The 12,667-nt window shown below is 46.5% G+C and overlaps 1 protein-coding gene across 8 annotated transcripts in view; it reads right to left on the bottom strand.

The window, feature by feature from the left end:
- The window catches only part of Garnl3 (GTPase activating Rap/RanGAP domain like 3), a 140,428-nt gene that overhangs the window by 23,984 nt on the left and 103,777 nt on the right, over positions 1 to 12,667 (bottom strand). For all 8 annotated transcript variants that reach the window (XM_005004022.4, XM_063227765.1, XM_063227747.1 and 5 more), the window contains 6 exons: positions 10,150 to 10,265; positions 9,695 to 9,799; positions 8,444 to 8,518; positions 5,450 to 5,561; positions 685 to 783; positions 281 to 397 (listed from right to left, as the gene is read on the bottom strand). In XM_005004022.4, coding sequence (XP_005004079.2) covers positions 281 to 397; positions 685 to 783; positions 5,450 to 5,561; positions 8,444 to 8,518; positions 9,695 to 9,799; positions 10,150 to 10,265 — 624 coding nt within the window. The remainder of the gene's footprint in view (positions 1 to 280; positions 398 to 684; positions 784 to 5,449; positions 5,562 to 8,443; positions 8,519 to 9,694; positions 9,800 to 10,149; positions 10,266 to 12,667) is intronic.

Here is a 12,667-nt window from a genome sequence, read left to right as displayed (position 1 = left end):
TGGGAGGGGATCCAAGCTCTGGCAATCTAAGTCTCTACTCAGAGTTGTTAACTGAGCTCACCTCACCTCTGGGATCTGTGACACAAGGCCTAGAATTTTTTCTAGGTGTCAACGTGGTTTTCTATCTTTGAAACTTCTTAAGAAAATGGTGATGCTAGCTCTGTGATGTTTCCAAGTTAAGAGCAAACCAACTGAGATCAATTCTTCCTCATTTTTATTTTCTATATAGAATCTCGGCAGTCTGAAAAAAAATTAGATCAAAATAGAAAGACCCAGTCACCTTTTGTCTTCTCCAGTTTGTTTTCTCTGCAGTCGGACCTGCTCCTGCCCAACTGCCTCCCTTCGAGGCCCTTCTGCACGACGCTCAGCCTGAAGACAAAGAGGCGGGCGTCTTTCCCTGGAGCCGGGAGGAAGGGATAGGAGGATTAGAGGGTGAGGAGAAAGGCTGGAGGAAACTAGGGAAGGAGGCATCTCAGACCACTTGGCACAACTGGGGATTCACCCTTTTTCCTCTACTGCTCCACCCGACCCCCAAACAAAAGCACCCACCAAGGGACCCCAGTGCTGGCATTAGGAGAAGAGACAGTCACAGGCCTGTGCGGTGAGACTGCAGTGAGCTGGTGTCAGCCCGAGGGCCACTTGCTTTCCTCCCTCCCCCATGCTGCCACCCGGAGTGGGTACCACCTTTGTCTGCTCTGAGCACCAGAAGGTCCAGGGTCTCTAGCACATGCATCTGCTTCACAGGCAGGGTTCTGTCAAACACGGGCACAGCTGGAAGGTCATCTGGAAAAGGAGCACGGGTCACTCATCCCTGCAGCCTGACCCCTGCATTGTAACCCCAGCTGCTTGCAGGGAGCTATGGCCCCCAGCTCTTTCCACAAGGCAGGGCTGGGTTTGTAGAGCTCTCCAAGGTCTAAATGGGGAGCTAAGCACCGTTCCTCAGCTTTGGGAGCAGCACCCATATCCCCTTCCCAGAGGCAGCCAGAGCTCTCTCCAGAAGGCACAGTAGTAAAGGCATGAGAACTGTTTTTCTTCCAGAGTTCATTAAAAAAAAAAAAAAAAGCAACTTGGGGTTGTACCACAGGACTGAATATTGTTAAAAAAAAAAAAAAGAATATGAACAGCCATATCTCTCAAGTATTTTCTTATTTTTATGTAATATTTCAAAGTGCATCAAATCTTAGGTCATTTTGTCTATTTTTCATGAAAGAACAATTTAAAAATTTGCATTTAAAGTGAACACAATGATGCCTTATTTTAATATGCAGGTGCCTGAATCAGCAATAGTTTTCCAATAAATTTTCAATATTTTTCTATGTAAGAATTTTAAATCTCCTTTTTAGACAAAAATAAGTGAAGAAAAATATCAATTCAATTCTCTAAATACAGGGAAAAGGAACATTTTTTTTTTTTTGTCTTTTTCGTTTTTTATCGGTACCGGGGATCGAACTCACGACTGCCTGCTTGCAAGGCAGATGCTTATGCTGCTGAGCTAAATCCCCAGCCCCCAAAAAAGGACAATTTAAGAGGAATTGCTCAAGAAGATTTTGGATAACTGACTAAAGTCAGTTATACCCAAGATTTGTTTCCAAGGTTACTTCTTGGCGTCATAAATTGCTAACACTTACTTTGCTTCTGGGGACTCGGAGACATTGGGGCTGAAAGAATGATAAGCCAAAGGTCCTGTTTTGTGTGGTGTGGGGCCAGGGCCAGGTGGAGATGACCAGGGACAGTGTGGACATTTTAGGCAGAGAAGTGGCGCATTTCCTTTGTCTGCACTTACTCTTCAAGGCCTCTGCTGTGGGTTTGGTTGCTTTGCTTCTATGTAACTTAGGGTCTTTCCTCTTCCAGAAACCCAAGTGTAGCTGGCAGTTCGTACCTCACCCTACAGCACCCAGAAAGAGCAGCGCTTTCCTGGTAGGATTTGTGATTTGAGCAGGCCTCAGGGGGAGGGATCTCCTGCTTTTGCTAGTCTGGGCAGCTCTGGCCTGAGCACACAGCCTGCTAAGCTTGTGTTAGACATGCATTTGCCTCCAGTTGTCTAGTTATACAGGGTTTGGCTTTAGCTCCTCTTTAATTCTCAGAATAAACGCAGATTTTGTGACAGCTCATTAACCATGTTCTGGCCTCCTCTACCCTCGTCCTTCATAAAAGGAGCTGATTCTCAGGGCCTTTGCCCCCGCTGCTGGGCAGACTAATTGTTGAGACCCTGAGAGGCTCCCGCTAGCTTGCGCTGACTAAATAGCTGCTATGAACCACAGCACCAGCGGTTAGGAACTCATACTAAGGACTCATTCTGGGCCATACTCTGGTGCTTGGTGGTTCATGGTGTTTAATGCAAATGTTCCAGTGACCCACTTTGTAGTATTTATAATATTCCTATTCAACAAGTGAGGAGCCTGAGACTCGGTCTTCAGAGCTTGCCTGAGGTCACAGCTACAGCACGTGGGGTCACCAAGGACAAAAGCCCTTTGTTTTACATGGAAGACAGAGGTACACTGTGTAGTGGCCAAGCTGAGCCCAGAACAAATCAGCACTTGCTCTGCATTAGATCTGTCTCAGATGGATGAACTGTTTTATATATAGCACAGGCAGGCGGAGGTAAGGACAGGGGAAAGTGACACATAGGTTTAGTGACTGTTGGCTAAGTTTTCCTCCCTGTAGCCTCTGAGAGAAGCAGCAGCTGCTTTCCTATGGTGCTGCTGTGACACTGGAATGCGTGGCAGGAGCACATTTAGTCAGTGTTCCGTCTCCCTTCAGAACAGGTTTTGCTGCACTTTGAGGACAGAGAAGATTGATTTTTCATAATGACCTTGAAAAGAGTAGAGTCTCAGCGGGTCGGGCTAATGAAATTAAGCAAAGGCTAATGGACCACAGTGGAACTCAGCCTGGAATAAAATGGACAGATCCAATCAGGGAAACAATTCGTAATATGATTAAGGGCAGGCCAGAAGAAGGTAAACAAAGAAATAAGAGAATTATGGCACAACAATGAGTACAAAGAAAGCCTCAAGCTTATTATCCTTCTTTTTTTTTTTTTTTTTTTTTTTTTTTTTTTTTTAGCAAAAAACAAGTGGGGAGCAGCACGGTATAATCAGGACATGAGAAAACTGAGCTGCGTAATGGGTCTAAGATGGTGGATGTCTGCACTCCCACCTGGGAGGGTGACTGCCTCTAAGTTTGGGAGGAAAAAATTTCTTGAAAAATCATAGCATTCCTTTTATTTGATACTACCAAAATTTTCAGAAAGGAATTGGGTAATCTGAGTTTGAATTTTACATTTAAAAAAATAGTAGCAAAGCAGGTTATTTGTTTGTTTGTTTGAACCTGTCTGGTTTTGTTTTTACAAATACACTAACAGTATGCTTTCTCTTTTCCAAAAAGGCAAAAGGGGAGGATTTAGCATTCATTGTACAATTTTCCATACTTATTTACACAGGACTGCACTTCTGGAAATCTGTGTTAAAGTGAAGACAAAAACATGAGTAGACTTTAATTTCAATTTTAATGAGACGTAGTTGGCTTAGTGGGAAAAGCACCTGTGTAGGAATCGCATCTGGGTTCTAGGTCCACAACTGCCACTAATCTGTGATCGTGGGAAGCTACGTCATGCCTTTAGGTCTTAGTTTCTTCAACTATAAAGTGAAAGGACTGGACTGAATCCCAAAGGTCTGTTTTCCTTTTTTTTTTTTTTTTGTCTTTTGGAGACAGGGTCTAGCTATGCAATTCAGGCTGACCTTCAGCTCACTGTGTAACCCAGGCTGGCCTCAAACTCATACCAATCCCCCTGCTTCAGCCTCCTGAGTGCTAGGATTACAGGCATGTGCCACCATGCCCAGTTTTGTTTTCTTCCTTTTAAAGATAAATTTTAACGAATTTTTTTTGGTTGTACTTTGGGCAAAAAAATCTAAGGGTTTTGTTAATTTTTAGTAAATTCCTAGGATGACAGTAAAAATAACATCTGTCATTTAAGAAGTTGCATTTATGTGTCTGTTACTGCTTTTAATTATTTAGGCCCTACAGTCCCCCCCTGCCACTCATGACAGCTACAACCATGGTATATGTCACCATATTTTTCATTATAACAGATTATTTTTCAGCCTTTTTTTTTTTTTTTGTGTACCAGGAATCAAACAACCTCGCACTTGCCAGGCAGGCGCCGTGCCATTGAGCCACATCCCAGCCCATTTTTCAGGCTCTTAAAAAATCACCTCCATTAGAGAAAAATCAAAGGTCAAAAGAAAGAGCTTGGATTCTCTTTTTCCTTTTCTTTTTTTTTGATACTGGGATTGGAACCCAAGCCTCAAACATGCTAGGCAAGCACACTACCACTACACTAAATTCCTAACCCTGGCTTTTCAAGATCTCTGCTTTTCTCAAATTAAGTATTTGGTGCTGAATGGATGAGTTTTCAATGAATTTCCTGTCATTAAATTAGTTATAGGTATGGATGGTTAGGTTATGGGTACACAGTTAAAGTATGTATCAAAAATAACGGGAAATGGAAAGCAATGCATTGCAAGGTGTGCCGTTCCACACAGGGCACCCGGCACAGAGCAAGCGTCTGCGGGAGGGTAAGGGTCCTCCCCTAGCAGGGCAGACTGCTGCAGGTAGGCCATCATGTTACTCTCACAGCGGTGGCTTTAGGAGCCTCCTAAGATGACACTATGGTTACCGAGACTGTGCAGCTGCCTCTTGCAGCCAGGGGATGGACTGTGAAACCCCATCTCTTGCCTGTGGCTCCCTCTGAAGTCCCAGGAAATGACAGTGGTCAGCGCTCAGCTCCTCTGTCATTCATTGGAGTCCAGAAGAACCCGCAGGGGCTTCCTGCTGGGAGGGACCCTGTCCACCAGGGACCCAGTTATTGAGCATCCTGGCCGCAGCAGATGTTGTGGCCGGTCTGTGTCACAGGCCCACTCATCTCCCTGCTGTTGGATAATTTGATTTTATTTTCAGTTGAAGCCTGTCAAAATCTTTTTGTTTCTATACCCATCAAAGTGGGCTGTTTATCTAAGATTTTTATCATTTGTTTTGGACACCAAGTACTTTCAAAATCAGAAATCTTTTTTATTTTTTTGAGGCTTTGAGAGAGCATACCCCTGAGAGAGTGGCTGTAAATAATGTTCCTTTTTGATCTGAGATAAAATGTTGGGACTGTGATTAGTATTGGTGGAAAAGGAGCTTATTCTTCAATTTAACATCCACGGAGACAGGAGCCTGGAGGCTGGAGGAAGGGATGAACCTGAGGCTCTGTCTCTAGCATGCAAGGTTCAGAGCATCCCCTCTGCTCACTTTGAGAACAAGCGTTATAAGAGGAAATCCAACTCTGATCACCCCCCTGTGGGCCATGCATTTATATGGTCTGAGAGCGCTGATTGACGGGCACCCACCTTAGAATTACTACAAGTCACACAAATAAAGACATTTGTAGGAGCAGCTACTCACTAACCATCCACTAGCAAGACGCCAGCATCAGTGGAAACCAGCAAGGCCTGGCCCCAGGGATCTGCACACACGGCTTCGTGAGGGAAATTACTGCAGAAACACTGGGGCTCCCAGGGCTGCGAGGCAACACAAGCATCGGAAAATGAGTGCACCACAAAGAATACACCGCAGCCCACCAGATGGAAATGCACCAGGGGATGCCTGAAACAGTAACACAGATGACCTGTGGGAGCCACATGGGGTCTGGACTCAACTTTACTTATTTTTTCTTTTGTAGTGCCAGGGATTAAACCTGAGGTGCTTTACTCCTGAGACATCCCCAGATCTTTATTTTTAAATTATTAATTTTAAGGCAGGGTCTCACTAAATTGCCCAGGATGGCCATAAACGTGTAATCCTCCTGCTTTAGCCTCCCAGAGTGCTGCGATTATAGGTATATGCCACCAGGCCTGGCTTGGACTCAGCTTAAGAAGAAAACTCTTTCCAAATACATTAGGAATGTGGTGAGCTCACGTTTTTGGCACCATGACATCTTTCTATATAAAATAATGTTCCTTGCACAGTTGAAACATTGATCATATTTTCTGCAAATTGGGCCAATAGGTGCCTGAGCTTCAGAGAATTCACATTAGTATATCACAAAAGGAAGTCCCACAAACTATAAAAAGTCAGATCTGTGCTGCTGATTCAGCAAAAGATTAAATTATACACAATGCAAGAGGTTACTACTGTCTTACTATGAAAAGACTTATGGACCCCGATAAGGCTACGAAAGCTAAAAGGAAAAATAACCTCTGTCCATAGGAGAGGTTCCCCTACGCTTGTTCATGCCAAGTGTACTCTTTTCCTTGAGTTTTGGTTTCGTTTTCATTTTAGTCATAAGAAGTTGTGACTGCATCTGACACAAGGGCCAGAAATGCCCCACTTGTGTGCAGATAGGTATGTCTGTAAGTACCCAAAGGAATGCTCTCAGGCTAACCTCCAAGGGCATGCTGAGGGCTGAGGGTGCCCGCTGTGTATATTAGCGCCAGTTTAGAGGAGAACAGTGTGCTTCCCCATTAGCAAATCCACAGTCACAGAAGCAATATTCTAGCTGCTGAGACCGACCTGCACTGCTCTGACTGAGATCAGCTAACGAATGTGGAAACATTTTATATTCTGAAGAGCTACCTGAGGGTGGGTCATTAATTGAAATGGCATTTCCCCAAGAAGGATTCTGGCAATTCTGATCTTGTGACTTGTAGCAAGAGGACATGAAAACGCAAAGCCAATATAAATGTCATTTGGGAGACAGACAGAAACCAGCACATTAGGTAACAACAGTGAGACAGAATGATCAAGTCTTTATAACAAGGTGTTCTCTGCCCAGAGGACACAAGTTTGTGATATTTATGCTAAAAGCACATCTTTGTTTAGAGATCCAAGGGCACTGTGGCTTCATGGAGGGCTTAGGGGAACCTATAACCCCACCCAACTTTATCTGAAATGCCCAGTGTGGCCAGGACAATTTAATGGGCTGGCATGTGTGCAGTACTCATCGTGGGCACAGGGACAGTGAGGGCTGAGGAACTACTGGGTAGCAGGGCATGGGATGACACAGGTCCACTTGGATCTGGCCCCACAGAGGCCCTGGTCTGAGGTTGGGCTGTGTCTCCCCTCACCCTGGGCCCTTGTAGGTGGAAGGCTTGGCTGCAGACAGAGTCACTAAGGGGCCTCCATGCTCTCCTGATCGAGGCAGGGCTCTTCTGAGAACCCTGACCTGGCTCATGACCTGATGGCCACTCAGGAGGCTGACAAAGCTCAGTTCTTTGTAAAGAAATGGCTCCAGGAAACCGTCTGTGTGACTCTGGCCTCTGCCACACCAAGCGACACCAGGTGGCAGGGTCCTCTGGAGCAGTGTTTCTCCAAGGCGGACCCGTGGCAGGGTGTGAACTGAACCCAACAATGGAAGCTGCTCCTTGTTCACTGGTGAACAAGTCACAGGTCCGCAGACTTTTGTTTTTCATGGAGCTCTAACAACCTCTTAAGACTGTTATTAAATATGGCTACACGTGGTAGTTACAGTGTTGGGAAACACTGTAAACTGCTACTACACACATGAGCAAGTGGGTGGTGGAAATTTCCACACCTTGAGGAAGGGTGCTTTGCTATCCGTCTTGTCTGAAGCTGGTTGTGAATCTGAGGGTCATTTGCATTTTCAGCTCATCATTTTCCTGAAGGCAAACTTGACAGTGTGTAGCCTCAAACCCAATAACCTTGGTATTAAAGTAAATGTCTTTATAATTCTTCCACTTTTGCAGTGGACACCTCTAGTGGAGTACCTGTGTACTCCACTGTCCCATGTGACTAACTTACAGACTCTGAGTGGTTAACTATATATAACATCATGTACATGGCCTGTTCAGATTGCAGGTTGTTGTTGTTCTATTAACACTCAGTTTTTATGGAAAAAGTAGAAACAGAAAGTAGCTAGGGCACAGGATTTCAGCTGGCTGAATGAACTGTAAATTAAGTAGCACCCTCTAAGAATCAGTCGGAAATGCAGCCCTTTGGCCCACTAGACCTCCTGGAGCAGGAGCTGGGGCTGACCCACTCATACGTTAGCTGGAGAAACCTGCTACAGATCTTGAAGCTTCCTGTTAAGAGTGGGCCTGCAGTCAGCAGCATAAGAACTGCATGCAAGCTCCTGAGATGTCACCCCGGCCTAGACACATGGCATCAGAATGTGGGTCTGGTCAAGACATGCAGGTGACGTATGTCACGTATAGCTTGGGGAGCACTGCGGAATGGGCCTGGCTGACTGGCAGCTCTGCTCCACTCACACAGGCAGGGGCCTGAGTGCTGCAGAAACACACAGGCTCTGCTAAATGATCTGGGGCTTCCTGAGGCCTGGGCAGGAACTGAGTCTTCTGCTCTCAAACTTTCCTCCAAGAATTCCAATACCTTCACTGAGGATAAAGGACAGTCACACATCAGCTTGCAAGTATCACCAGCTTACCTCTTTCTTACAGATCCCTGACGCGACCAAGCTTGATGGGGCGTCCCCTCTCACAATGGACTTCAATTTCAGTGCCTTATGGAACAGATATTTCTTTAAGGTTTGTTATCAGGCAGCAAAAGGACAGCAAGATAAACAGTTGATTTGAAAAAATATAATGAAACAGGATTCAGACTAAAGTTTCAGGTTGCTCTACTGACTCAAGATTGAAGATAAGAAAGTAATGAGATATGAAGCCCTAATTACAGTGTCCCAGCCCATTTACCCCAAACGCACTCTGTCATTTTGATTAGTTAATATATTCGTATTGTGATTTCTCCTTTTTTCTTTGTGGTACTGGGCACTGAACCCAGGGTCTCACACATGCTAGGTAAGTGAGTGCCCTAACACCGAGCTATACCCCCAGCCCCTGTTTATATTTTTTATTTTAAGATAGGGTCTTGCAAATTGCCTGTGCTTGTGATTCCTCTGCCTCGGCCTCCCATGGAGCTGGGATTATAGGTGTGCAGTACTATGACTTATAACCTGGGAGCATTAAAAAACACAGACTCCCAGGTCCCTCCTCAAGCTTGACGGTTCAGAGGAGATGCCAGTAACTAAACAAGGGTCACAGCAACTGTTTTGGGAAACGGTGACCTTTGCTCCAAGTTTTCCTTGGTCACAGGACTTTCCTGCATCCATTTGTCCTCCTTAACAGTCCATTTCTGAGTCAGACCTTATCTGTACTGGTGGCAATCCTCCTTGTCTCTCTGAGATGTGGGACATGTACCTATCCCATGGGAGTGAGGCCAAGGAAGGATGATTTCTTCTGAGGCCTGGGGTAGAGGGACAGGTGGGAGCCAGGATGCTTCCTGGTAATGGGGTGGGAATGCAGGTTTCTTGCAAGTGATGCTGCTGTTCTGCTTTCTCCTGCCAGGGACGGGTTCAAGGTGCATTTCTAAACTGGCTCCCCACCTTGCAGAGACCTCTTGGCAGGCAGGAGGGTGGTCCATACTCCTTGCCAAGAGAAAGCCCATAGGTGGACACTGGACCACTCGCAGCCCCACTGCCACAGAGAGCTCCCCTCCCTGACACTCACAGACTGCTACATCCACTGTCCCAAGTCTCACTTGCAGTTTCCATGACAACCCAGAGACATCTCAGCGCTCTTCCTGCAGCAGGCTAATGTAAAGTCTCTGCACAAGGGCCATCCAGTTAGGATGGGCTTCACAACCACACATCTCGTGGAAGAAGTTACACAACAAAACCCACCTGCCCTATCCTGACAAACTCTGCCTGGCGAGCCTCCTCTTTCTTCCGTGCCGATTTCGGTGATTCAGGTAAGACATCACTAAACGATCGTCTATTGAGCATATTCTAAAAGAGAAAAACAATCAACCAATCACACAACAGTTGTTGAGTTTCACCCTTTGGTTTCTTTTAATATGACTTTCTAAGACCAGTACCCCCCAAAGCTGGCTGACACACCCGCCTGCTCCAGGCCTGCTCTTGGATTTCCACAAGCCCCAAATTCAGGAAAACATGTTCCTGTTCACGGATGTTCAACACCCTTCTCCCAAGGGTGGCCAGAAGCGAATGTCAGCTATGATGGCCGCCAAGGTCTTGACAGCAAGGATCAAAGCGATGCTTTGGCTTTAAGCAGGGCTTCAGTGCTAGGACTCAGCATGGACCCCATGGGAGGGAAAGGAGACCATGGATGCAGGTACCTTATGCAAATCTGGCATCAGATCCTGGTACAAAGAGCGAATCAACATGTCCAGAGTACGCCGGCGTTTCTGGGCAAAGGTTGGGGTTTCCAAGGTGGCTTTTTCACCATTAATTACTACAAATCAAGTTTGAAAAAGGGGATTACAAAGGTCAGGAATCACTGAAGAACGTTCTTGTCAAGGAAACTGCTCACAGAGACCACCACCCAGCTTCCTGATACTGGTACTGCCTGCCACTGGTCTGACCTTCCTGGTGCAGAAGAAAGCTCAAAAACTCTCCACGTCTGTGTGTGGACCCATGTAGCCCCTGGGCCTGGCAGTGTCCCCTCCTTATGTGGATGGCAGGCTCCCTGAGCAGAGAGACTGATGCTGCCTGGACAGCTCTTTAGCCGCACATCAAACCTCCCACCCACCTCCGATGCCATGGGGAGGGTTAAGGGTGTATTTGCTGAACTTTGTTAGAAAAATGTAACAGTTATCTCAGCAGGATACTGAGGTTTTTAGGCTGCAGGCTGGAGTTTAGCAGACTCTGGACATTAAGACACAATGCAGTAAAACGTGCAGTTACACACGAGAGCACAGGATAGGACTGTGCTGTTGAAGTCAGGGGTTTGAAGGCAAGACAGCTGTGGGGTGCAATCCACTCTGCTGCTGGCTGTGAATTCTAAGGCAACACTTTCAGCTTCTTGGGGCTTTGGTTTTCTACTTCTAAAATGGGGACGGACAGCCATGTTTCCTCACGGGACTGTTGACATTTAAGTGAGATAACTATGAAGAGCACACTGCTAGGCACACTGAGCTGGATATGTATCACATTATTAGCTTTCTCAAACAGGGGCCAAAAGAAAGTCAGTGTTTGTAGACTGAAAAATGGAACACTTGAGAAACAGGCATTCTTCAGACGTAATCTGTCTGCTGGGGATGAGCTGGGCTTGTGTGCAGAAATATGTTTCTTAAGAATTATCAGTTATGTGGTTTTTTCTTTTTCTGTTTGAGGTACTGGCGGTTGAATCCAGGTCTTCCACCCAGGGTTGTATCAGCCTTTCTTTTCATTTTTTATTTTGAGACAGGGTCTGGCTAGGTTGCTCAAACTTGTGATCCTCCTGTATCAGCCTCCCAGAATGCTAGTGTCTATTTTCTGGAACTTTTTCATTGGAGTATATGTTTTTTCCTTAATAGTGTAAAAAAATCAACTCTAGATGATACAGTTAGGCTGAATAGGAGGAAAGGCCAGTCTTTTTGCTGAAATGCTCTTTCCTGCTCTCTGTGAATCCATCTTCTGGCCCCAGGGATTCTCCTGCCCTCGGCCATCCAGCCCCACCCTGCCTTTCCCACAGCATCCTTTCAGCCTGGTCCCCCAACCTCTGCAATTTCCATCTCTGAATTAAACCAATGGACTCTCGCTTCTCTTCACCCCGGGTCTCAGAGGGTGTTGACAAGTCACTTGCATCTGGCTCCATCGAAATGGGTGGATTCTGCTGGTGAGCTGGGTCCCCAGCGTGGCCAGGTGTCCCTCTCACTAACTGGGCTTAAAAGACCACAGCACTGGGCCAGAGCCCCAGGCTTCCAAGGCCCTCTCTGCAGCCAGCTCCTGTACCTGTTCCCTGCCGCCGAGCTTTGTCTCTTGCTTTCTACCTGATCCTCTGGACTTGAGGACCAGAAGGACCTCAAGGGTTTTTTGTTTTTTGGTACTGGGGATTGAATTCATGATCTTGTGCTTGCCAGATAGGTACGTTGGCCACTAAGCCAAATCCCCAGCCCAGGACCTCACAGTCTTAAGACTTGGGCAATTTCACAAAGGATTTCAGAAGTCTGACTTGTTTTGAAAACAGCCTCTCTGCCAACATGCACCTGAAAGGCAGCGCCTAGCTGAGCTCCTGATTTTTCCCTCTGCCCACATCGCTCACTCACTTCTCCCCTCCCCACCTCTCTGGGCACCTGAGCGTGGGACCCAGCATTTGAAATAAGAGGTACAGGCAGTGAGAAAGAAGAAACAAACTCATTCTCTTCTGCACGTGATTTGCAGTGTGTGCTGCTCCTAATGTCAGGAGGGGCCTCTACAGGAGGTGACACTCTGGGTGAGTGGTGAGGCACAGGGGGCCTCAGTCAAGGAGCTCCCCACAGCTCCATTCCTAAGACAAATGTGGAGGGCAAATGGAGACTTCTGCCAGGGGCAGCAAGGAAGAGTGCTAATCAAGTGGCTTGGTTGAGCCTGGGGTTAAGTGACACATACTCCTTAGAGGGGTCAAATGCAAGGGCAGATAGACACAGGAGCATTCCAGGGTTGTCAAAGGAGGGTGCACTTGCAGGGCTGTGAAGGACAGGCAGGGAGAAAAGAAGGCAAAGGAGGGACAGCACAGGTCTGTCTCATCCTGGCCTGCAGGGTTGGCCTTGGCCAGTCCTACAGCAGCATTATTAAGACCAGAAGAGGAGGAGCAGGTGTCTGTGAAGAATTCTGTAAGGCCCTGGACTCAGTGCCACCTTTAGGTCAGGTGAGCAAGACAGACTCAGAGGAGAG

Source organism: Cavia porcellus, unplaced genomic scaffold (assembly GCF_034190915.1).
Source record: "Cavia porcellus strain 051 isolate PalLab524CR breed Dunkin Hartley unplaced genomic scaffold, mCavPor4.1 scaffold_1, whole genome shotgun sequence".
NCBI lineage: Eukaryota > Metazoa > Chordata > Mammalia > Rodentia > Caviidae > Cavia > Cavia porcellus.
Note: the sequence above shows the minus strand (reverse complement) of the source record. Positions and strands in the feature narration are given on the sequence as shown.